The sequence below is a fragment of the Stigmatopora nigra genome, chromosome 15 (genome assembly GCF_051989575.1).
Source record: "Stigmatopora nigra isolate UIUO_SnigA chromosome 15, RoL_Snig_1.1, whole genome shotgun sequence".
Classification (NCBI taxonomy): domain Eukaryota; kingdom Metazoa; phylum Chordata; class Actinopteri; order Syngnathiformes; family Syngnathidae; genus Stigmatopora; species Stigmatopora nigra.
Genome location: NC_135522.1, coordinates 6,631,073 through 6,657,038, shown reverse-complemented (window position 1 = coordinate 6,657,038; position 25,966 = coordinate 6,631,073). Strand labels below are relative to the sequence as shown.

At 39.5% G+C, this 25,966-nt stretch overlaps 1 protein-coding gene and 1 long non-coding RNA gene across 2 annotated transcripts; both read right to left on the bottom strand.

Annotated features, from left to right (window-relative positions):
* Nucleotides 1-4,493: 4,493 nt before the first annotated feature.
* On the bottom strand, nt 4,494-5,916 carry LOC144208811 (uncharacterized). Its single transcript, XR_013328925.1, has 2 exons — nt 4,934-5,916; nt 4,494-4,760 (listed from the first exon to the last, which is right to left on the bottom strand). It is a non-coding gene; the product is annotated as an uncharacterized LOC144208811 (long non-coding RNA).
* A 114-nt stretch (nt 5,917-6,030) lies between these two features.
* On the bottom strand, nt 6,031-24,972 carry lasp1 (LIM and SH3 protein 1). Its single transcript, XM_077734392.1, has 7 exons — nt 24,594-24,972; nt 16,837-16,931; nt 12,865-12,949; nt 11,258-11,365; nt 9,441-9,534; nt 8,968-9,062; nt 6,031-8,781 (listed from the first exon to the last, which is right to left on the bottom strand). The coding sequence occupies exons 1-7, from the start codon at nt 24,660-24,662 to the stop codon at nt 8,608-8,610; spliced, it is 720 nt and encodes a 239-aa protein (XP_077590518.1). The 5' UTR covers nt 24,663-24,972; the 3' UTR covers nt 6,031-8,607.
* Between the last annotated feature and the right edge of the window lie 994 nt (nt 24,973-25,966).

Below are 25,966 nucleotides of genomic sequence, written 5' to 3'. Positions count from 1 at the left end.
AACTGGTCGCCAGTCAGTCGTGGGGCACACAGACAAACAACCATCACAATCAGAAAGCCACTGAGTAGGAATCGGATAACATACTGCCTGAACCAAAGTCAGGAGGATAAACCACTACACAATAAATGACAAATACATTTTTTTAAATCACCAAAACAATAACAATTGGAAAAAATGGCTACTAATGACACAACATTTTTCACTGCCAACACAGTTTCACATGCACCCCCACCCCACACTTTGGTTCATACACACACAGGCATCCACTTACAAACTACTATTGTGTAGTGAACTCCAAAGTAGTAGTGGTCCCAGGCTGAACTGAAGCAGGAGCTGTTTACTTCCTGGAGAGACGGCTGTCCTACTTTTTCATCCCGGGACAATCTGCCCATTGTGCGTGCCTACAGGCATCCACCACATTGGCCTTTGCCTGCACATTAAGAACAAGGACGCCATATTTCACACGCTGTACGCACGCATCACGCACGCTGCAATCCTGTGGTTGATTTATTCATTGAATTTTCTTCTATGAGCCCAAATAAACTCCATACAATTGCCCGCCCTCAAATTTCTAGTGAAGATAAATGAAAAATGACTCCATAAACCCTAACTCATTGTTTCCTATTGACAATGAAATACATCTAATCCATCCGAATGACCACTGCCAGCTCTTCCAGTCGCATGGATTAGATTCCTAATCCCATCAATGGCAGCTAATACGTTAAAAACAACATATCCAGAATTCAATCATACCTCCACATTTACAGTGGGACAGGACATTTGTCCCTATACTTTTGTCCTTATCCAAATTTTCTGACCTTCACATAAACTTTTGTCCTCATCCAAATATCCTGACCTTCACACAAATCTGACCAAAGCGACAAGACATTCCAAAGATGAGAGGCTTTGAGAGTTGATAATGGAGGGTGTGGGGTTCCTGGGGTGGTCAGATTAGACCACCTGTTCCACCATGAGGCTTCTAAATGCACTCATTCTTCTGCTTTATCCTGCCTTCTCGCATTTGTTCGCCCTCTTGCTCACTAAGACATTTGTAACTAAGAAGGTTCCCCCACCACATACTCTCCCAATACTGCACGTGAAACGCCACAAAGTCCATAAAATACTTTGACTAGCGCGGCAGACCCCTGACCTCGACTGGAGCATTACACACAAATAATCCGTAGAGACCACCCAGATGACTGTGAATTAAATAAAATGATTGACACGTACATCAGAACATAACTGACACAAAGCGATACATACCATCAGGTGGCTACACAATTTAGATTAGTTTGAAGCAATTATTTCATTGCCATTTGCTTATAAAAATGTCAAAGTCGTTTTTTTCAGTGAATAGGGACTAGGTTCTTATTAAATAGGGACCGATTAGTTCCAGTAGTGATGGTGCACCCTGGTGGTCGAGCCCAAAGATATAGTAGCCTATATATATAGAGAGAGATATATATGTATATATATGCATACATATACATATATACATATAGTATGTGTGTATCTTGTTAAACAAGAATAGAACTAGTGTAACACTGGAAACGTCTCTCTTGAATAAAACTAAATGGTGAGATAAGCATACATGCCTCTCCACCATTAAACGCAAGAAGAGCTTCCTCCCACGGCAGTTAGCTCGTCCAGGTTGACCTTAATGACTATTGACCGAGAAAAAAAAAGCGCGCTGACCCTAAGTGATGTTGAAGTTTCAATCACCCATTTGGCCGATGCTCATTTTTTTCCCCGCTGCCATCCAGAAGGATGTGGCAGAAAGAGGGCGCTGGCCCTAATTCTGTTCCTCAGCACACTCGCCACCTTCAGCGATGGCCTAAAGCGGATTCTGCTTTGCGTCTCTGAAACAGACTCGTTTAGCAAGATCTGCTATGTTCAGTCTTAATCAGGTACTCCTTGTCATTTCTAACATTCAAACAAAATTGGGACACTGATCATTTTTAAAGGGTTGAGTTGGTAGTTTTTTGAGGACCGTGGAACGAATTAAAGAATTTACATATAAAGTACTTCTCTACTACTTGTGAAATATTCAAGTTCTGGAACCAATTCATTTCATAAGTAGAGGTATGACTGTATTCAATTCAAGACATGGTGCTACATTTGTGTAAATTGGTGCTCAACCACAAGTAAAAAGGCTTCAAACCCAATGCAAAGCTGGACTAAGAATAATATTAACCTAGTAGCAAACTTGTTCTATCTTGGTAGGGTTCAAATTCATGCTATTCTGCAGTTAGAGTTGTATTGAAGTAATGCCATTTCAGAAATACATATGTTTGAGTAATTATACTAATCAGTACTAGAAACCAATATCTTATGTATACACACCATTGAACTTCTACTCAAAGGCACAATGCAAGAATACACGTGTATAGTAGTATATCCGTATTTAAGAGAGCACTCAAGTCACTGAGTGTGTTTATACTTATGAGTCATCTTCAACACACACACACACACTAAGGGGAAACACAAGGCTAAGATAAAGCTCTCCCAGCTAAACAAAAATAAAATAAGCCGACTGGCCAAATCACGTGAATCATATTCATATTAAGTGGTGACGTCGCTCTTCTGTGCTCAAATGAGAGCAGTCAGCAACTTAAAAATAGCATTTTGCTTCCTGTGCGCTATATTGTTCTGTAAGTTACACCTATTGTTTTGTTGGCACGCAAAAAGACTGCAAAAAATATTAGACACCAATCAGTACTGCAACTTTCTAAAAACAAATGGTAGTTATGCTCACTTTTGATGGAAGGGTTAGGAATGGTAAGTGACCAAAATATTAGAAACCAACAATCCAACAGACAGGCAGACAGTTGTATAAGAATAATATAATGCAGTGAGAAACTATTTTGCATGAATGAAAAAGCCAAAATCTGTAGGATGAAAATCTACAAAAGTTCATTCGCTATTTTTTCGTTTCCTGCATAGAAATCAATTACAACATTGGGGGCTCGTCCTTACTTACCTGCAAATTTTTGTATAACATTTTTGTTTTGAATGAAGTGCAGCAATGCATGTATGAACAGCTAATTTATGTTCAGCTATAATAAATGCTTGGCCTATGTATTTAAATGCATATGCTTTTTGTCCAATTTGGGTCAATATTTTTTTTAAATATGAATTGGGCCATTCATGCTTTTTGCTGAGCAGAAACACAGCAAGCAGTAAAGAGAATTAGCCTGTGGAAGTGTACCGATTGAACTGACTGGTGATAGTAAATGATCTTATTTGTTGTCCATCACCATCCCTGACAACCACAAGTAAAAGTGTACCTCAGTGATGATCATCTCTCTTCTTCTTGTTTAAGGCTTACAGTTGAGTTTAGCTACTGTCAGGCTGGTACCAAGTCAGGCAGGCAGGTGGTTCCCACAAACCAAAGGGCTGTACCAGGGTGTGTCCTCCATACCACCCCACTTCCGGGCGGCATGCGGGATGAGGTCATCAATTAGAAGTGACCAAGTGATGTTCTCCCAATGAAGATGAGTAGGCTACACACTTGCTTAATGATGCAGGAGAAGGTAACGTAGGGAAAAGTGGTCATGTCATGCAAGCCTTGATTTAGGTGCTACCCTTCCTTTCCCTTTCCCCCTTTGCATCCTCACCTGCTCCATGATTTCAGCACGCCTCCTCCCGCCTCCTGTTCCTGGCCATGGCGTTTTTTTTCCTTCTTTCCACTGTGGTATTCCTGGCAAGTCTCCTCTCGGGATGCACGCTTCATCAACGGTGGATGCCGTCTCCAGATGGGGATCCTGGCCGGCGAAAAAAGATACTCCCGCTCTCTTCCGTCGTGCACACACACATTTCTGTGTGCCCCTTCCCTTTGCTCTTGCACCCTCCCCCCTTCCGCAGCATCACCATCCAATCAGAGGGACGCAGCAGGAAGGGCGGCCGCATCGTCATTGGCTTCCCCTTCGGCTATCCCGCTCATGCTTCCCTAAAAACCTCTGTTGCCATTGACGACAGCAGCTGATGAGCTATTGGATGGATTTGCAAACCCCACCTACTTATAGTAGTGTGAGGTGGTCCTTTGGGGGGAGGTGGCATGTCGGGACCTGTAGTCTTGGTTTAGGGAGGCCCGGACATTCTTGGTGAGTGCGCCACACATCCTTCCCAAGGAAACTCCCAGCATAGGAAAAACAGGAACTCCTCATGTGAAGGCTGGAATGGGACAAGCACACACATATGTATTAACTTAACTCTTCTAGGGTTCCCCCATGTTTTGGGGGGTGATGGGGGGATACGAAAAATAGCACTGTTGCATTCTACTTGATAAAAATCAGTGTTAACATTTATAATATGAATTCATGATTATGATAGATGGAATAGACGTCCAACCCATCTATACTCTCATCTCCCAGTCCAAGTGAATAGGACATCTACTGTTGTCGACAGAAGGAATCTAATCGCATTAAAACTAGTAACTCCACAATGAACGCCAAGAGCACCGTCTGCTGGTCACAAAGCTCACTACAACTCCATCAGTTTTGATTGAAATCATCTTTATTGACACAAAACAATACTTTTAGGTCAACAAATAAGCTTTGGTGGTAAAAGGTGAAAGGTGATCATTAATTTTTCAAAGTATAAATAAAAATAGGTGAGTATTTCATCATCAGGATGATTTTTAACCCGTATTGTGCTGATTTGTCACAAAATTATGGACTAATCCACTCATTCGGCAGAGCTCATCTGTTGTTATCTTCTGCTTGGAGAGGCCTTCATGGTCCAGCCACTGGTTCCTCTCTCTGAAACAGATGAGGCCCAATTACGTTACACATTACTTCACAACAACAACAAAATGTTATTTAGACATATTCTGCACTGAATCCTCTTTATCTTTACACATAGATTACACAATATTTAAATGTATGTTTTCTACAGTACTTTATTTACATAATTCCATTAAACGCATCCTCACCATGGTCCGTGATGTTGGAAACTGGAAGACATGGAAGAAAAGGCGCTTCTTCCTCCTCGTTCTTTTTGTGGTCCTCCACCCGGCCGCCATCGCCATCATCAGCATCATCATCATCACAGCATGTAAATGATGTACGAAAGGAAGACGAGGCCCATGATGGCGAAGAACATCAACACCATTATGTCCATCATGATTGCAAAGACGATCAAATCGGGCAGCGAACAGGAGATGCGAACCGGGTGGGAGCCGGCAGGATTTCGGCGATAATCGGAAGACTTCGGAAATGGGCGACGTCATACCCGCGAAGAATACCCGATTGTTTACTAAACGAGAAATTTGCCGATTTGTGACGGTATCATAAATGGTCTGCGATCAAGCGGTTACATTTACTGCATTTAAATGTTGTGTTCATGCCTTATAATATTGATTTGCCTCCTGTGTCATTACGCTTTTTTAAAGATCGACAGCGATCAGGAATGGGGAAAACTCATCCAACTCCTATGACATCCAAGCTTAAATCCTTGTCAATAAATTTCAACGAATGTTTAAATGAAGACACGTATTTGTTTGAAATGTGATATTTTAGTTGAATTATTCTAGTGATTGTTATAAACAGGGACTGCGGTAGGTGGCAGTAAAAGCATCTATTGTCCCGTAGAAGAAAAATCCCGGAAAATAGCAAATGCATGCAAACAAAGAGATTTTAATATAAATAACGTCGCTGATATTTGTATTAAACATTGGATCTGTCACGGCATTAACCAGATCATAACTTTATTTTCTCGACTTTAATTCCGTTAGACTGATCTAACAAAAACACAACGTGGAGTCGTCAGCTCACTGCGAACTAGTCAGTGGAAGCACCCAAACCAGGAAATATCGACAAATACCTATTTTGCATTGCATTTGAACAGATCAATATAAATCATATCAATAAAATTAAAAGATAGCATTTTAGCCCTCACCTGTGATCCTCACGTTGTCTTCTTTTTGGGGTTAACAACCAACACTCGGATGAGGAGATTTTACTACATACCAGTAGTTCTTTAATTGCCAGCTGGCCGTCATTAAATCCCCAAAAATAAACTGGACTATCGGAGAAAAATGTTTTTTTTATTGAATCTGCAGAATCATCACGTACAGTTTTAAGTGCTGTGACAGGAGATGTCAGGTCTTAACATTTGACATTGTCATGTACTTTTTTTTTCTTTGTTAAGTTTGACGTGTGTCAATATGCATATGCTATCATTATTCCTTTAAAAAAATGTAGCAAAATAATATTAAAAAGAAAAGAAAAGGAAATGCACAAACTGAGGTGCATGCTTCCACCAGCGGGATTACATGATTCCTATTACGACATGTAGTACTATATATAAGCCGAAATGATGGATCAGAAGTACAAATGGTGAAGGCTGAGCAGGGGAGAGGATGGGAAAACATGGATGAGAGATCCCCAACCCCTCATAATGAGTCAGAAGGAATATTTGCTTCCAGCCAAAATGGCAACAACTCCCACGATTCCGTGTTGCTATTATTGTAAACATGTCCCCCAGTCGCAGTGCATTGAATAATTTTAGAGATGACATACGCAGAGAAATAGTCGCCATAATGCTACAGGCCTTTGATTTAACAATCTAAATCAATACATACTGTAATATCAGTTTGGGGGCCAAAAATGATCGCCAATGGTTAAAGTCCAGTCAACAATGACTAAAATTTCAAACAATGTACTCTAAGTTGGCATATATATTAAATAATCAAAAGTTAGGTCTCCAAATTCACTTTTTTAAACACAATATTATTTCCATTATTCAGCTACAATGTCCCCAGACCCAGTGGATGGATTATGAATGGAATGTTTTCAAATATGACATGGAAAAATGGTCTTCCTAATGCTATGCTCACTGAGCTGTCAATCAACCAAATGCAACGTTGTAATACATTACAAAAATATAACAAATCTTCACTTGAGGCAAAAATTTCAAAATATCAAAATTAAAAATGTTCAAATTAATTTTTATGAGGGTGTGAAACTGCCCGATAATTCCTTTGTTTTCTTAAAGTAACAAAAATGGTGAATCGATTTTCATGATCATACACAATAGCTGGCCTACTGTACATTATTTGAGAATGGGGTGGAAGAAAAACTAAATATAAACCAAAATATTACCATTGTAAAGCTTTGCATCTTGATTTAGGGTGGCCTACAAAATACTGAAATGCTAGCAGACACTGGTCGTTGTAGTTACATTTTTGGATAGAAGCCATTAAATTCTAACATTAAGGCTTTCCAAAACTAGCATAGAAAAGTCATCAAACGTCCAAAATTGACAATTCGAATATCTATTATGACCACCACAATTCCATCCGCCATCATCACAGACAATATAAAATGACGTACTATTATGATACATACATAATTGTACAAATGTCACCAAGCTATGTCCATGAAAGCCATGCCAGAAAACACACCCAATCAATTAATGCCTCCCATTTTCTATTTTTATTTTGTATTTTTTGTATACACCAAGGAAATGTTGTGCAACTACCAACCAACTAATTAACTAATTATCATTCCGCTCACTCCACCATAGTTCCCATAGCCAACTCCCAGTTTTGCCTACAATTCATATAAATTCCTCCACCTTCATCAATTGCGCTGCTGGTTTATTCATTTAATAGACTTGACAAATTTGTTCTGTTCAAAATAAGCATTTTACAATCACAAAAAAAAAGAAAAAAAAAGGCAAAGAATAATAACATAAGCACAAGATAGAAGAGGTGGGTTGGAAAATAGGTCAAAGACATTCATCCACATCTCAAGAAGAAAAAAAAAAGATTGGAATGTTGCTGAAGCATTGGAATAAAAAAAGATTTAAAAGGTGTCACAATATAGAGTTGTGCTGTGTACACTAACTTTGTGGTGCGAAAAAAAGGGAAGGTGAGGGAAGGATGTTGTTGCATCACAGGAGAGGAAGTCAGGTGTGTCGGTTTGTGTAGTTTGGACGTTCCCTACGCCCTTCCTGATCCCTTTTGTGTCTTCCAAAGACAAAATATATATAATTCAAACAAAAAACATGACAGCAGGTGCTTCGGATTCCAGTTGAACAATATAACCCACAATGCAGTGTGTCACGCGGAGGTCTATAAATATATATTTAAGAATTAAACTCTATAAAGACGGTGAACTGGCTGATCCATTAAGGTTTCGAGATGAAAGGAATGTACAGGCATTGGGAACAACTGAGATTAAAGTTGATTTCCAGTCTTGCAGAGGAATGCATACACGCAAATAAACAAAACATCTGTGCGGAATGACTCAAAAGGGGATTCGCTTCTGTTAAGTGCTGAGCCCGAATGGAGCTGATTTTTTGGGAAGGAGGTGAAGGGTGGAAAAAAAGAGGACATGGATGAGGAGCGACTTCCAAACAGAACGACATCAGCACACACAGACAGGAAAACGTTAAGACAGAAAAAGGCTTAAGGTTAGCGAGTTGAAACGGCGAGATGGGGGCCGGCGGAGTAGGACGGGGCGAGGTTAAATCAAGAGAAGCGGCGTTTAAGAAGAAATGGCACTAGGCTTTTTTTTTTTGAATCTTTTTTTTCTTTTTCTAAACTCCTTTTCCCTCCCTTTCGCTACCTTTTCTCACTCTCCGCTCTTTTTCTCTTCCTATTCAAATGGCCTCCACATAGTTGGCGGGCAGCATCCCTTGCATGTTGGTGCGTTCCACGCGGCCGTACATCCAGCCCTCATCAATCTGTTGCACGTCCACGATCACGTCGCCGTCCATGAAAGAGACCTCGTCCTCGTCGGCGGCTGCGTAGTCGTAAACCGCCCGGTACCGCTTCTGTGGACATGCAAGAAACTTGTTTATCACTTGATGACAAATAAATACTAGCTAAAAATTCAACTCGGCTATATTTAGCTACTATACATTTAGATAGCTATTAAAATGCACTGCTGACTATCATCAAATACCTCTCAACTTATGTTTTTGGGTAGGTTTAAGTGCAAAATGTTCATGAAAACGTACCCCAGCACTGGGTGGGGGTGCTGCAGCAGCGGGGCGTACAGGCTCCGGAGCATGCTCATAGTGGTAGTTCTGAGCGGCGGCTGAGGGTTGGTAAACTGCAGAAAAAATAAAATCAAATGGATGTCAGGTCTCCAACAATAGAGGTTTTGTCCAATAAATACACTGGTCAACAACAATAAATAATGCATTACTGCAAACACTAAATCCAAATCTGACCTTTGTCTTTTCTCTAATGTCAAATATATACATTATTGGGACAGGCAGTCAAAAATATGTACGATTAATACAACACTATTAAAAATATCCAACTGTGGAGTGCCAGAAAACTAAAGCATTCAGAATAAAACTGATTAGATTTGAAATTGGTGAGCAAAAGGAAAAATCATAATTAGAAAACAAAAACTCGTGCAACAGAAAATGGAGGAAAAATAATTGGCAAGTGATAATTGTGACTGGTGTTAGATGAGGACTACCTGGGGCAGTGTTGCTAGGCTGTTGGTGCTGAATCCTGCCCTCCTCGTGGAAATGTGGAGTCTTGCTCTTCTCAAACTCCTCATGGTACTTGATCTAAAAAACAATATATTTGCAGTTAACTTTTTATGCCAGTCACCATTTCTTCCATTAAAATATTGTTAATCTAACCTGGCACAATAGATTGATTGTTCCATATAACCATTACCATTTGCATAGTGAAAATATTCTAATTTAAAACTTTTGGGACAGGACAGTATCCAGGGCGTTGCAGTTTACTTTACTACCACCAGACGTCTCTCATTTACAGTACACTGTGATGAGTAGTCGGGGGTGCAAAAACCCCTCCAACCTGAAACCACTGACAGGATGTGACATCTCCAGAGCAGGAAACTGCTCACACCTCATTGCCTAGCAACCATCGCTGACACATCAGAACAAAAAGGTGAAGCAAAAGGGGCGTGACCTCTTTCACTTTGCAAATTTTACTTAATTGGTGTTTGATAGCTGCATAAAAGACAAAGAGCTTTTCTGTGATCTAAGAATGAGTCTGATTCACATTGTATGAGTAAGGAAATAATCGTAAAAATGTTACCCCCCTCGACATGTGTTAAATTTGCAACCTCTCGAAAAAAAAAAGAGGTGGGGGGTGTCTCGCCGATCAAACTTGCCCTTCATGAATAGAGGCCTGTCCACACTCTCTGGTCAAGATTTACAGCCCAGCTTGCAGACTGCATGAAAGAGTCTACTGTGCTCGGGGGTGACGGCGAGGAGTCAATTTGCTGCGGCGAGGACGGCGGGGCAAGAGCAATGCGCTCGAGTGCAATATGCTGCCGCAGTGTGAGTGCCTGAGAGTGAGATTATTTGCCCTTTTGTTTTTTTTCTTTGCTTTTTTTTTTGAACAGCATTCTCAAAAGATGGTGTGGATTTACAGGAAATGGTCTGCATGTTTTCCTCAATGGTGGGAATGGAAGACAATAGAAGCGGGACGCAAGATGGCAGACTTTGTCCGATGACGAGCTAGGAGGGGGGTGGGGGGTGATTGCGAGCAGATGTGGCGCCTCGATTTTAGCTCATCCGTGTGGGTGTTCCGTATCGTCAACTGTACCTTTTTGCTTCGGCCATACGCTGTCATTACGTGCGGCAAAATATGTGCGCTGTGTGGAATTCCCGTGGGAATAGTCGATGGCCAGGAAAGGGCGGGCAGGGGGGGTCGTGAAATGAGGCGGTGTCTGTCTTTCTACTTCACTGCTCTTATTTGAAGGCTAATTAATGACTGGATGTGGGACACGGGGCAGAAAGAACGTCTCACTGATGAAAAAGAACAGTTAAACTAGTGCAAGAAATTGAGAGTCCCACCCAAAAAATGGTTATCATTTCCATGATTATCCCCTGTCATTTAAGTTATTGGCTGCCTTTGAAAAAAAATACTGAACGCTGAGATGGAATTTGAGGTGCTTAATTCCGTTATAGTAAAGTGCATACCAGTGGAAACAATCTTGTAAAATATCACGAAAAGGCACAGTGGTATAATAGTGTAGAGAAAAGAAATAAATTTCAATATTTTCCTAAAATAAAAAAAATAAAATCCCTGGTCAGTCCTTTTTAAGACGCCTGTATTATCTTAGCCAATCAAATGCTGGTATCTCAAACTGTCGCGCTTACTCATATCCGCCTTCACTAGTTGTAATCGTTTCCTTTAATAATGCTGAAGCAAAATGAGCCGCTTATGCTTTCCTTTTTTTTTAAATATCTAAAAATAGGTACTTCCCCTATAAAGGGTTGACTCAGTTGATACCTGGAGATATGAGTCACTTACGTTGCTGATTTGGTCCTGCGATTTCTTGAGTCTCTGCAACTCTGGTGTGTCTGTTACCACGGTGAAAGATTTCCCTTTATTCTTTTCAAAATCCTCCTTGTAGAGAACCTAAAAAAAAAAGAAGAAATTGTTACCAAACTTTGAATTAAATGACTTGCGCAATGTGTGCTTCTAACCCTCTTCCAATCTCATGGCTGCATTCGTCCCCCCACCCATTACAGGCTGTCCCTTTGTACCCCTTCATTCATATTTCACTGCGTACGTATTGATCTCTTCTTGGCCTGAGAGCGCTATCCAGGGATGTTGCATTTTCTCTTTCAGCCCAAATCCTCCCTCCCTTCCTAACGCCCAGCTTGAGTGTCCTGTTGTCTGTCTTCCTCATTTCTCTCTCTGTCCACCCTTCCTCCACCACAATTCACTTCTTCCCCTCTATTCTTTATAAATCTCTTTCACAAAGTCTTGTAATGAAGTGTAATAGCTTCCATAGCAATGGTGTCAGAGCACGAGTGTCCCCACCCAAGACAAACTTTTATTCAGCTATTTACTCAACTAAAGTGGTGCAAGATTACTCACAGTAGATTATTTTAAAAAGGGGCAATTGCTAAAAATGCTTGATTGAAATATATACCTTGAAAATTGATTAAATGGACTAAATTCATTCTAAAAGAAACTGCAGAATGTTTTTAAATGGGGCCAACTGACTTCCTATTCTTGGAGATTGGTGCCAAGTGGTAAAATTCTGAAGATGGTGTATAGAAAGGTCTGGAAATATTAAGTAGTATATACATATATTGTGTGATAGGCACTGATTCTATTAATTTCAGGGAATCTGTGATAGATTGCTAAAAATATAACTGTGACTATTAATGTTTATGTTTGGAATGCCTGCAGCTCCTTGCTACACAATTGTGTAAAGTAGTATATTTAGTGCATAAACATATATATGTTCTGTGTATTCAATGTTGTAATTGTTTTGTGCCCAAGTGTAATGTTTCACTGTTACTGTGAATAGGTTAGCAGTATGTTTATTGGATTGCATGAACGGCAATGAGGATGTATGAATAAAAACAAACACCATCTGTCACTCGAACCATCACCCTGATATTTAGACCTCCCCCAACGTCCGCAAGGTGTAATCCTTAATGCAAATGCAGGAGGAAAAAAAACACCACATTTTGAGTACAATATACATTAATTAGAGCGCCAAAGCAGGAACAAGAGTTCGCTTGGCACGTTGAACTCCTTTTTTGGAGCAATTTTATATTAACCCACATGACCTGGTTAAAATTAGTCCGAGTAGCACTATTAAAATGAGATGCGATTGCACAACTCAAAGGCGTGTGCAAAGGAAATTTAAATATGGCGGCTGAGGATTAGTCGGCACAAGCCATGCTGAAGCATTTGTTGACACAATATCGGTGTTGGGAATCGGTTTCATGGGCTGCGGAGGTCTAGATTATGCCAATGGTGAAGTGGTCTCTTGAGGGTTAACTCAAGTGGGGCTTTTCGCTTTAAGCAATACCCCCCGCCCCCTTCCTCGGTCAAACTGTGTCAACATCAGTGTGTGTGTGTGTGTGTGTTATAACTAGAGTCGGACTTAGCCTCACTTGGCTCTGCATTTTGCTCTGCTGTTTGAGGCGGATGTTCTCTGGAGTGTCAGCCACACAGGTGAAGTTTGCCCTGGGGTAGTGTCTGTAAAATACACATCACATGGCGTTCAGCACCGGAAACACGTTCAACAGAGAACGGGTTGTAAATCGCGGACAAAAAAACTGAAACATTGCTATTAAAGTTGAGTTAGGGGCCCCCAAAGACGCAATGCATGAGAGTGTAGCACACAATGGGGTGTCCTGGGGCTGATGTAGGGCAGCTTCTGTATGTGAGGGGATGGGGGTGTAATGGGAGATTCAAGGTTGCAGATTTCTGGCAGAGAGACATTACAGGTGTGGGGAAAAGAAATACATGCAATGGAGAGACAGCCACATAGTTGTGGAGGGATGTAACAGGAAGCGAACAGCATGAGACTAGACTTTGTGAATGGATCGTGGGTTTTATAGCTATTTTCCACTGCAGATAGGATCCACCAGGTGTTGAACTCATATTCCTAATACAGGTTTTGACTGTGGAAGCGTGTCATTTTGTTATCTAAGAAAACTGGCCAGCAAAATAGAGTGGGAAGGTCTGATACTAATGACTTTATCCTGAAGGAATGGCATCTACAACCATATGGTAAAAACTACTTCAACTGACTTCAACTCCCAGCATGCCCCTGGGTATTGGATGACCTCAAATACTTGGTCTCACTGACAATGCTGGCGGCATGTAGCCCATTTTAAGCTGCTTGTTTACAGTTTCCTTGACAACATGTTAAGAAAGGAAAATCCCTTTTAATCCTGCTGCAATGAAGATTTTTTTTGTTCTTTCAACATTTTTGTTTCAGTTTTGTCTTCAGCAAGTAAAATGCATGCTCAGTTAGGTTCAAGTCAAATGATTGACCATTTTAATTCTTATGTACTGTGTAACTGCCTTGATAAAGCAGAAAAACTGCAATTAAAATGTGAACCATTATTGTCAAACTCTCTATGGATCTAATTCAGACTGAGTTCATCAGGTTTTATAAAAAAGGGAAAATGTGCTTGGTAGTCCATCCACTCTCTGTGTGTCACGTGGATAAATCTGCACACAGATTTTGTATGCTACATCAAAAGCGACACTTGAGTCAAGCTGTGTGAGTAAAAGTGCAGCCTTGCCCAGTGGGCTCTTTGACACTTTTTCCTGTCATCGTTGATGTGTCTTTGGCAATTGTCCTCCAACTAAAAGGACTATTAAGTTGCTACACACTCACAAAGCCTTCGAATAAATAAGAGTGGCAGTACACGGACAAAGAAAAGGAGTGTGTGTGCATTCAGCCATGCATACATTGTGGCGTGAATGAGTCACAACAATGCTCATTTTCATCACTCATCTTGCGTAACCTAATAATGACTCACATATCCAACTTGGGGGAAAAATAGACAAATGGTAAAGGGCTGTTTTATGGTAAAGGTGTGTGTGAATGAGATATCAGAAAAGTTGAAAAAAAAAATGTAAATGAAGACTGACTCTTAATGCTCCTCAATGATGAATATTGAATACTATTTCCAGGGAATGATAATGTGGCCTAGTCCTGAATATACACTACAGTCTGGACAACAGTTGGTATTTATAGTACATTATAATTTAGCCATTTAACAATCGTGGCAGAGTGAGCAGATGTCTACTAGAGTGAGAATTAATTTGCTTCCAAAGTTTCCATGAGCTTTGGCAAACAGAGGAAAATCTGCCTGTTCTGCAGCCTCTTTTTAAATGTAAAGTGCAGTGCATTTAAATTTTAATAGAGTTTTGGAATACTTTAACGAAGCAGCATGAACTTCAACACAGGGGAAGACTGGATGTACGATGACAACGTACGGATGATGTTTACGCTCAAATGTGCTGTTTTAAACAAACGGGAAGAGGCTAAATAAACATGCTGTGAAGAGTCCGGCTCCTGCTGGCGCCAGACTATGCGAGTGAAATGTAACAGGGGGAAAAAGTGAAGTAAAATGAGAAGCTCAAAAAATAGCCATACTATAACACGTGGTCAGAATAAGTATTTTAGAAATGTTATGATTTCGCCAATGCCTACATTAAGCTAAAAGGCATCTAGGCATATTTTTTTAACAGTACTTTATGTAATACAGTGGATAAAACTGCAACATTCACAATTTTGTGCTTAAGAAATACTTTGAAAATTGAGTATTTGACCAATTAACCATTCATTCATTAATCAAGTACCTGGATCAACATTTTTTACATTATTAAACAACAGCAAGCGTTTGATTTGCAGTTATTTCTGAGTAGTATTATATCTGTGAGCTTTGAGTGTGCCTGGAACTCATTGTCTCTGTGCTGCTAAAACTTTATGTACATTTACATCATAACAATATAATAAAAGAAGCCATTATTACTATTCTCCAGTAGCTCTAGGTTGTTTAAGTACAACTGAGTTGATCCAGAGTGCTCGTGCCAATGTGTTTGCACCTGGACAGACGTGCGCAGAAGTGAACAGCGTCATTGTTAGTGTCATTAACAACATCTGTGCTGCGCCTGTGCAACAGGGAGTCCAACAGTCCAAACACACGTTGGTCTGTTACTAGATTGGTCATACAAGTATGTGAACAGACGCCAACATTGTCCTAGGATTCTATACTGACTTTTGAGTGGTGTTTAACGACAAAACCAAGACAAGTCCAAATAGAAAAGATTGGCCCATTAAGTGCCATTTACGGTGATAGACTTCCAATAAATCTGAACTGGGAGGGCCAGTATACTTGTTGCCATGCCTCCTAGTTCAAATTGATTGGACTACAACTAATGACAAACTAAATTGGAGGCCTATAAGACTGAAAAGTGGATTCAATCCCACACATTTCAGTTTGGAAAATAGATATGGTAGCCATGTTTTTCTATGTGAATGCGGACAAGGAAAACAATACTCCATTGTTGTCGTCTGTTTTTTTCCAAAATTCTGGGGTTAATATTAATAGCTTCTCATTGCCAAATTTGGAGAATTACGATGGTTTGCATCTAATGGCTGTTTCATTTATCCCAAGAAAACTAACTGTACATCCCACAAAACTCGAGGCATTTTATCTAACCTTTCGGTTTTGACATTTCGAGTTGTTGTCACCATGTTATGTGGACTTAGTTTGCAAGTGGCAGTGAATTTTCTAGTTTGAAGAGCCAAACTGTCTTAAACCCGGGTTCCGTATATGACGAGTGAGGGGAAATAGGCGGCTAAAACAAGATTTATATAGTTGTTTAATTTAATACTTAATGCACTCTATTGACACAACCACCTGCATCCTAGCCTAATAAAACATCACATACTATAATGCTTTAAATCATTGCATAAATCCTGCAAAACGACCACACATTTATGGCTCAGGCCCATAAACTTGCACTACAAAAATACGAGAGGAAAGTTGAACAGCTCAAAGCCTAAAATGAATATCCTCGCACAGTAAAATGAATTATTAAGCTGAAATGGGGGGAAAAAATAATGTTGTTCAATTGGAGACCTAAGCAACTGCAAGCTAATTCACATAACTAATGATTAGCGCTCGTTGTACCGCAGTTTCCATGAAAGCAAAGTGTCGGTTCGAAAACCACATCTTGATTCATGTAGCTGGCCACATATTCAGAGTTGAATAAAATAAATCTCTAGCAAAGAAGAAGATTGAGGGGAAATTCCATAGATTCCACATGGGGGGGATTTAGTGTGTTCCAAGCATGAGTGAACAAGCTATGTAACGCTGTGTCCTCCTGTGTCACTCCAGAAGAACTTTAGGAATTTCCTTTGTTGATTCCCCCCGTTCCTCCCCACCAAACCCATCCATTCCTATTACCAGTGAGGGAAACACTTTCCCACACCACATATTACAGGACTTTTTCTGTAAGGGGTGTAGGGAGAGATAGAAGAGTACTGGAAGGACAGGATTATGTTGGGTAATGACATGCACAGACCAATTGAAAATGACATATGTAAGACAACTTACGCATTGCAGTATGGTCTCTTGGCAAAACCTTTGTAATTCTTCATGTTTAGAGACATATTGCAGACCTCGCAGCGGAAACATCTCACATGCCAGTACTGTTGGGAGACAAAGATATGTAAACAGAAAAATATTACCAAACCACAGAGTAGACAAAAGGCAAAATTGCAGATGGAGTTCACAGTCTGGTTATAAAGACATAGAAAGAAAATGTCCAACTACTTGCAAGCAAATTGCATGTTGGCTGTTTTTAGCTGGGTAGGGCAGGGCCGGCTGCTCTAAACGCAAGAATGTGCCGCGTAAATTTTTCCTTCAAAACTTCACATACAGCTCAAAAGATTAGTAGGAATGGGAACACCAAGTATCTGACATATTGCTGCTAATTAAAATCTTCCACTACACTTAAGCTGCCCTACACATTCAAATACAAATGGTGGCCATGAAAACATTAAAAGGGTGTTATAACCAGTGAATAGTACACAAGTTTTGCAATTAAATATTTCACTAAATGTTTCTAAAACTGAGTTAGTGTTTATTTGTAAAGGAAATAAAATGCAACCTACAGTATTTTGAATTGGAAAAACCTTTGGAGAATGCTTTTCAAAATGAAAGAACAATATGAAACTTGACAATATTACACAATGGTCCAGAAGAGGTATTTTAATTATGTTCTGAATGCTATTTTTTAAGACAAGTGACAGCACCACCATGAGGACTAGAGCCCATTGCTCCTAGTTTTTTAACAAACAAAATAAACAACAGTTGATGCAAGCAAGTCAATCGCTCAATTACAAACACCATTGATCTAAAATAAATTACTTAGAGCTAGTTTAAATTAAATACAAAAATTAGATGCGAGGCTGTTGAGCGCAATTATAATTCACTTTTTATTTTTGTAGACAAAACATCTCTGTGGGGGGTGTTTTGGATCATTAATTTGATTGCAATTGAGGTGACAGCGTGAAAAATATAATATTGTTTTGAGAGCCTATTTTATTCCATTGCTTTCTCGACATTCATTAGGAGTTAAAAGACACACCAGCCAACCTCTCATCTCCCTTTTTCTTTTCCCCTCTGGCACTAGGCCGAGTCTTCAGTCTGAGGGGGTTCTTAGAGGCAAGACAAGGGAGGAAACATGGGGGAGAGGAAAGGGAGGGGTGGCCTAGGAAGGAGAGAGAGAAGGCCAGAAAGGGGAGAAATGTTGTAGCTATTGTCAAGGATAGGAAGGGTGGAGGAGGATGAGTGCAAGGAGAGGGTGAGGGAATGAAAGAATTGCAGGTCCTGTAGGTTCTTATCTTCTCATCACTCAGAAACAAACAGATTCAGAATAGCTATTGAAGGACATTGTCTAAACCAACTTCTTGCCCAAAGTATGCACAACGCAGTTGGTGAATGGCATTACGTTTCTAAAAAAAAAGTAGCTATTTCACATCTGGACTAAGTGGGCTACTATGTACACTATGTGCTGAAAGTCACGTGTATTGCTTCCATTTTTCAGATGTGCCCAAATTTGCTATGTCGATATGCATACCATTTTTGGTATACAAGGACCAGTTCGCTATTGGGACAATTGACTGTCTCGGTCCAATGAAAGGTGTTCTGCTATGTTGATTTTGAGTTAAATTTTATTCCAGTTCCCTAGATAACCAACTGCTCCATGCACAGACAGCTTCATTTCATTTGAATAATGATGGAGGCCATTTTTACAGTTACATTTTTACTGTCATTACAACTATGGTAAACATCATCCATTTTAAACTTGATGACATAATTTATGAGGGGGAGCATTTGGTGAGTCACCCACTGAATAAAAAAACAAGAAAAACAGATTTAATTCTGGTGATTGCTTAACATGTGACAGCTTGAATAGAAATCCTTCATGGTAGATTTCTTCCTTTAACCTGATCCAAATTCATACACTGACTTTTTTTTTTCAATTCATCAGTCTTCAAATGATCTCCTGTATTATACATTTGTATTATCCATCCATTCAAGATCAGGGAAGAATAGGAGCCAATTGAATTTCATGTTTTTGAGAAAGTGCCTGGGTACTCACAGACTGGTCCATTGCCAACTGCCAGGCTCATTATATAACAAGCATTCACTCACATTTACACCTACGGAGTATTAAGAGACTTTGATTAACTAAGCATATGTCATGTGGGGACAAGCCTTTATACTAGTTTAAAAAATTTAATTAGAAAACAAAACTGGAATTTACAGAAAGTGAGGCAGACATGCTAAATGTTACACTGGTATTAATCTGTTACTATATACAGGTACAAAGTGTGATGCACTTCACAGGAAAAAACATCCTGTGGGCAGAACCCGAACTTTGGAATTTAGTAGTCTGCGGACATGTCACCAATTATTCACCGGCATACAAAACCTGCAGATCCACATTCCACCATGACAAACATCAGCCACCTGTTTAAGTGACATGGTGCCATTTCCTCTTTTCACAATTCCAAGTTGCTAGCACAGTAAAATAAACCTTTTTGGATCCAATGGTTTATTTGTAGTCTGAATAGCAATTAGTCAAATAAAAAAAAAACAGCTTGCTTCATCTACTTGGCATTTTTTTTAGAGCGAGAAAGCTAATGATTTTAACTCACTAGGGTGTGACTAAGAGTTCCGACTAAGAGCGTCATGCGACATCAGGAGGTGGAAATTTGTCCTTTATTTTTGGCAATCCAATAAGTTGATAATTTCACAAAGCATGAAGACATTAGGAGGAAGAGGGTTTGGACTGCAGTGTTAAATTTTGAATTGGGCAACTTATTTTAAGTTTTGTAGCACCAAAATTCGTATTCAGTATTGATAGTTTAACATTTAATTTTCGGGACCATCATAGTTCTCACAAATCATGGGATTCAACTTGAATATTTGTGGTTATTTTAAAAACTATGGAAGACCGGTTGTACAGCATGATGTTGTTCATTCAAAAGAAGAATGACGGCACATTTTTAACCATCTAAGGGTGTGCTGATTTAAAAAAAAAAATCCAAATTTTAAAAAAAGACAATCAAATGTACTTAGCAAACCTGCTCATCAAGTAGCAACATTTAAGCAACGACAGATACCAGTGTCTATTTTTTTTAAGTTTAGCGCACTAACTTTACACTTTGAGATTGATCGAGAAACCATTAAATGACATTTGTTTTGATTACTGCAATGAGTGAAAATTCAGATATTTAATTTTTTAAAATTTTAGTTGGAGACTGCTTATTCAAACAATTTGCTCACATCAGTTTGTTCTGCATAAATCGTAATAAAATTTTGTTACAAACGTCAGCTTTTGCTGCCAGTGGGAAATGTATTTTAAGTTGTTCTTTTCGCACTATAAAGCAGAATGATTGCCTAGATAACTTCCTATTATTGCACACTCCATTTCGTATTCGAGTTCAAATGTTTTCTCTGCATTAAAATTAAAGGTGGCTGCCATTACGTAAAAAAAAAAACAGCATGCATGCAAGTAGATCAAATAGTAACGATAGCAGACCCATTTTTTTGAGCGTTTGCTCTATACTAGACGTGACCTGGCAGTGAGACAGAAAAATGAGGACACTGCAGCGATGAAGCTCTAGAGCAGCCATTTAAAAAATAAAGGAAAAAAACCCACCACTGTCTCCCTGCGTCTTCTTCTCAGCTCAAGGGCACATGTGTGTGTGAATACAAACTACATGTGTGTTACGCTGTATGTAGGTTAGCGTTCACTCATGACAAAACATGCTCGGTCAGGCTCAAAGATATATATCATAGATAGTGGACAGGCACGTCATTAACAATAAATCCGTGTTCAAATTTGAGGGATTCCGCAAGGGGATTTCAACCATTTTGGATTGACCTAATATAGCTCGTGGTGTTGGAAAATTTAAGCCAAAAATTAAGTTTTCATATTATGGATGGGATTTTTTACTTCACTGAATCAACAGATTTACATGTGACTATTTTTTGTAAGGGCTTTGAACAGCGGATTAGTATCAATTGGTGAGAGAGGTATGCACCTGACTGAACACAAATAGAAGAAAAGACGAAAAAAGAAAAATCCATCTGGCTCTGCCCCTAGCATGCAAGCATATTGCTTAAATGACAGACTAGGCCACCTCTGGTAATGTGATAAGACACGCTAAGCTCATTAATGTGCTTAGTGTGCACATCATTACACTTCAAACCGTTCAAGGATATGCACGGACAAGTTGAGTTCGTTTTGAAAACAGAGGAAGGTTATTTTAAATGTTTATATTACATTTGCAATGCAAACACAGTAAGAAAAGGCACATTTACTTCCTGTTTAAGAAAAGGAAGTGGGATCATACTCTTACTCAGATGACCAAGTCTGCTGTTAAATATTTAGACACCTTTTTTAGCTGTTGGAAACTCTAAATCAACTACCAGGTTTTTTTGTACTGTATTTGTATTCATATGCCATGTTAGCAGATGGGTAGCTAATTTTGACCCCTATGGTCATATCCAGCTTGACATCCAATAATAGCGTGGCGAAGCAATATTCGAAATCAAGGATGGAGGTGTGGCTAATTATGGTACTTCATGCAAGAAAAAGCAGGGTGATACATTTGCAAAGATGATTTCATAAAAGGCTGTGGGTCCAGATTATCAGTGATGGAATTTTATGGTTTATTAGTTGTTAGTGGCAAGCAGTTCAGTTAGTGCAAGAAAATTGTTATGTCCACAAATTGCAATCGATGGTCACCAACATTTATGTGCACGTCTACTTTGGAGTACTTGAACCTTGGAAAATACCTCAATGATAAAGCAATCCGTGGATTCAGTAAGAGGGGATTAATAAATGAAGTGAGCACCTGCAGTATTATCTCTGTGCAGAATGAAGCAGAAGGTTAATATACTTTCTCACACTGCTTCTTGGCCAAGTTTCTAGTCAGGGTACTTTTAGAAATTGGAGCAGGAATGAGCAGACATGCACATGTATTTTGGTGAATATCAGTCACACAAAGTGAGGCAATTTAATCCGTGAGGTCAAAAGTTTCAGCATTTTCTTAACATTCTGGAACATAACCATGTATGCATTTTTTCTGGTATTTTTTCTGCAATCAAGAGGAAAAGAATAACCCCCTAACCCTTCCCCCACATTGACATCAGGCTGAAAAAGGCATAACTTGCCCCCCAAAATTGGGGCGTCTCAGAATGTGCTTCAACTTTACATAAAAAGATATCCCTGCATTTAAACATGGTTCATCTAGCATGTATAAACATGTACTTATTGAAAACACCTCATCCAATACAAATGTGCTTTGCAGTCAACAGTTGACAAAAAGGCAATTGTAATGAAAATTGCTGGGATTTTTTAACATTTTACCACACGCAAGCTTCATACTTCACAACCAATGGATAGCACCTTTGACTACATGGCAAAAGCAAAGGAAGAGATCCTGACTTTTGGCATGTGTGGCCATGGGCAGCACTCCTCTGCTAAGCCAGAAGGGAATGCAATAGTTTTACAAGTGAACCATTGTGGACCGAGACCATGGATAAAAGGAAGGTTGTCAGGTATTTTTTTTTTTAGGTGGCCAGGAATAGCACAAGAGCAGCAGCAACAGAACCAATTGAGCGGACCCTTAAATACAATCATCAATAAAAAGCATTGGTAAAGGTAAGGCTGATTTGCAAAGACCACCAATGTACCAGGAGAGCAAAGGATGATTTGTTAGAATATATTTGGGTCTGTTACTACATATTACACTTTCAGTTTTCCCACCATATCTAGAGTAGGGGTGGGCATACTATGCTTGACAAAAGGCCACAAAAGGGCCTTCATTCCAAGCTCTAAAGACGAAACTAAGAAGTGCAATCAGTGGATTGCAGTCAGGTACTTCTTGTTTCAGCACAACCCCCGTTGGTTAAATTAAGCTGGATGTGTTGGAACAAAAACCTGCCCCCACAGCAGTCCTTGAGGACCGGTTTGCCCACCCCTGATCTAGTGAATCCTTTAACAAAAAATACCCTTAGAATGTATTTTCTACAGGTTATCAAATATAATTTGGAAAATATACACATTTGAACTCAATCCACTGAAGTATATCACTTTATATCTTGTCTAGTTTACTTTTTAATGCAATGTGAATTTTAAGCCATATCGCCTCGCCCTAAAGTGATGTGAGTAGAGATAATGCATCACTCAACAAACAAGCAGGCATTCAGTAGGATTGATTTTCAACAGCAATTCAGCTGTCCATTAGACAAACCATCCCCTTGGCCTCCAGCTTGATCGCAAGAAGCAGACCACACCCACATCTGGAGTTGCAGCATGCATGCTCTGGCTTGTGTGGAGCCAGAACTTGTGCACAAGTCAACACCCTTGAAAAACAAAATTACATTCATCTCCAGTGAGCACAATAGATAATACCCAGGATCTTACAGTAATTTAATTGTGTTCTACATTATGATGTTTTAGCAGTGTTCATCACTTGAAGGGGAAATTATATTTGCTTTTTGGTGTTGAAATTTAATCTCAACAAGTTAGAAAACCAACTCTCACTGTTGAAGATATAGGAGGGGAATGAGTATGATAAAGTCCAGGTTTGGCCACCAACCGATTGCAAATGCAGGCAACATCCGAATGATTTTATCAATAAAATTGCACCAAAACTGAAGTGAGCGGATAATTTGTTTTTTTTTAACTTTCTTGCCATTGACAGCATTGAACTGCATTAGTCTTCCAGGTTTAAATGATTTCTATGTAAAATACTATGAAATAAAAAGAAATTAAAAAATGTATTGTGTTATTAGGGTCATAAGAAGTGTGCATGCGTTTGGCTTAATTTTAAATTATGGTCATTTTATTTGATGCCATTTCTGTAATTTACAATTGATAATACACAAACATAATTAATCATTTCAAAAATATTATAATACAGGTCTGGGGTCTACATGGAGTTTTATTTAGTTTAATTACAAAAAAATGTAAAGGATTAAGACAGTTGGGCAGTTTTAGTCAGTTACTATTAAAGTGGAGGCCCTTGTTTGGGTTTAGGAGTTGAAAACATCACAGGAAAAAAATCATTAAAGGCCATAAAAATACTGGGAGGAAAAAACATTACTTATACAAAATTACCATAACCTTAATTCAATTAACATTAAACAGATCCCGATCCCTTGATGCGTGTTGATCCTCACGGTGATGCTCCACAATTGATGGGATTTTGCCACCTGGCTGCGAGATTAAACATCCTTTATGGGATTGGAAACCAATCTCGACCTGCTAATCATCTGCGGGATTAACGACAGGAGAAAGTGTAACGCCAAAAGGCCATGCAATGTCACCAGAAATCCTCCCAAAATAGGATGCAATTTTAAATCCTGAATGAAGTGACACAGCAAAAAAAATCAAAAGGAACAAGTACATTTGTATTTTGGGCGTTGATGTAACTAACGGTTTCAATTGGTCGCCATGGAGGCCACAGCCAAGATCAGGCTTGGGCTCTTCTCCCGTTTAAGCAAAAATGTTTAAATCAAATAAGAAAAAGAAAATCAACACAAACTCATCATTTTGCAAACCACATTATGAAAGAAGGAACTATCACTGTGCATGCATTTACGATCTAAAGGCGTTTGCTCGCCATGTTGTTCGGATACCTGCGTGTCCCCTTCAGGGTTCTCCTCGATTCATTCACAAAAAAAAAAAAGAAAAAAATCCGCAAGGTGCCTCCCTTTTGATCCTTTGAACAATCCTTAACACAAATCTAGTTAACCTATCATCATTACAAAAACGGATCTCTTACCTTGTCCAGACAATTGATTTTTTCCGTGGGGTAGACGACGAGATTACATCTGCTACACAGTGGATTCATGTCGTAGGAATGCTTGTCTTTAGCTTAAGCTAGCACGGGAATCGCCAAAGAAGACGACGATACAAGCCCCTTTTTCCCCTTCTTTTTCCCTCGCTACTCTCTTTTTTCTTTTTCTACCTCCTGGAGGGACGCTGCGCGAGTAGAACGTTCAAGGATCGAGGGCGCAGGGTCCGCAGCTGTTATTGTCGTCGTCTTGTAGCCGCACAGCTGGCTGTCAGTAGTCCACAGTGTGTGCGAGAAGCAGCAGCCGACGCGGAAAGCGCGTCCCCGATGCCTCCTCTTCCTTCCCCTGCCGCCCCTCCCCGCCTATGGTGCGCGCTCCCGATTCCACAAGGAAATCGCGTGGGAGGTTCTCCCCCAATTAAAACAAAATCGTCAAATATCATCAGGGCGCGTCATCATATGCAACCAGACGACTTTGATTGCGTATTTTTGTTTTTTCTGTATCACAGGCTGTGTTTCACGCCATTCAAATTGTCGCCTCGTGTTGTGTTTACATGTCGTAGAAGAAAGTAAACTATTTGCACCATTGTCAAACTGGAGAGAGAGATGGAATGCTTAAAAAATGATTTGAAAACATCTGTGGATGCCACGTTTAGCTTCAAGCGTCTATCTGACTGTCAACACATGGTGTTGTTACACTGCCTCCTTCTGGACAGAACTTGCATTAGCATGCCATCTTTTGTTTCTTTGTGTTTTCAGAGCACCGCATGTGTTAAACCCCTCTAAAGTGATTCACACATGTCTACAAATACATACAGTGTAGATATTTGATAATAGTTTAAGAAAAAATACAGGGCTGTGAACTTCATTTGGCTTCATTCATCATGGCGCTCAAGGCGGAGAGCTAACAAGTATGAATATGTCATAAATAAATGTCATAAATGTGTCTGGCCTGGGAAGACGAACTTGTGGAGAAGCACTATACAATTTCGTCATACGCTGCTGAGGGTATGATGACTACTAGGCTTTTTGTCAAGTCAATGATGACGACAATGCCTATGTCTGATTTTCATTTCATTTTCATTTTCATTTAAATTTTTACATTTACAAATGTGCATTTTCTTAAACTGTTTGTTATCAACCTATTCAGCAACAGTGAACACATCTTCTGACAGGTATTTAAAAGTCGACACTTAAAATCTATAACCCTTCATAGACTACGTAACCTTTAATCCTTTGCAGGGTAACTGACAATTTTTGTTCTCCAAAAATATTGGCAAACGTTAATGTCATTTTGTTTCTAGTTATTATTTCATCATCATTTGGTAATCCTAAATATATCTATACATGAATATAATGAT

Bases quoted from the DNA above. Each gene is read 5' to 3' on its own strand.
- lasp1 (XM_077734392.1), bottom strand. From the start codon at position 24,662: ATGAATCCACTGTGTAGCAGATGTAATCTCGTCGTCTACCCCACGGAA. The intron at 11,366-12,864 runs GTGAGGCTAAGT...TTTTTTTTTTAG, and splicing joins AGAGCAAAATGCAGAGCCAA to GTTCTCTACAAGGAGGATTT. The intron at 9,535-11,257 runs GTAAGTGACTCA...ATTGTTTTTTAG, and splicing joins CGCAGGACCAAATCAGCAAC to ATCAAGTACCATGAGGAGTT.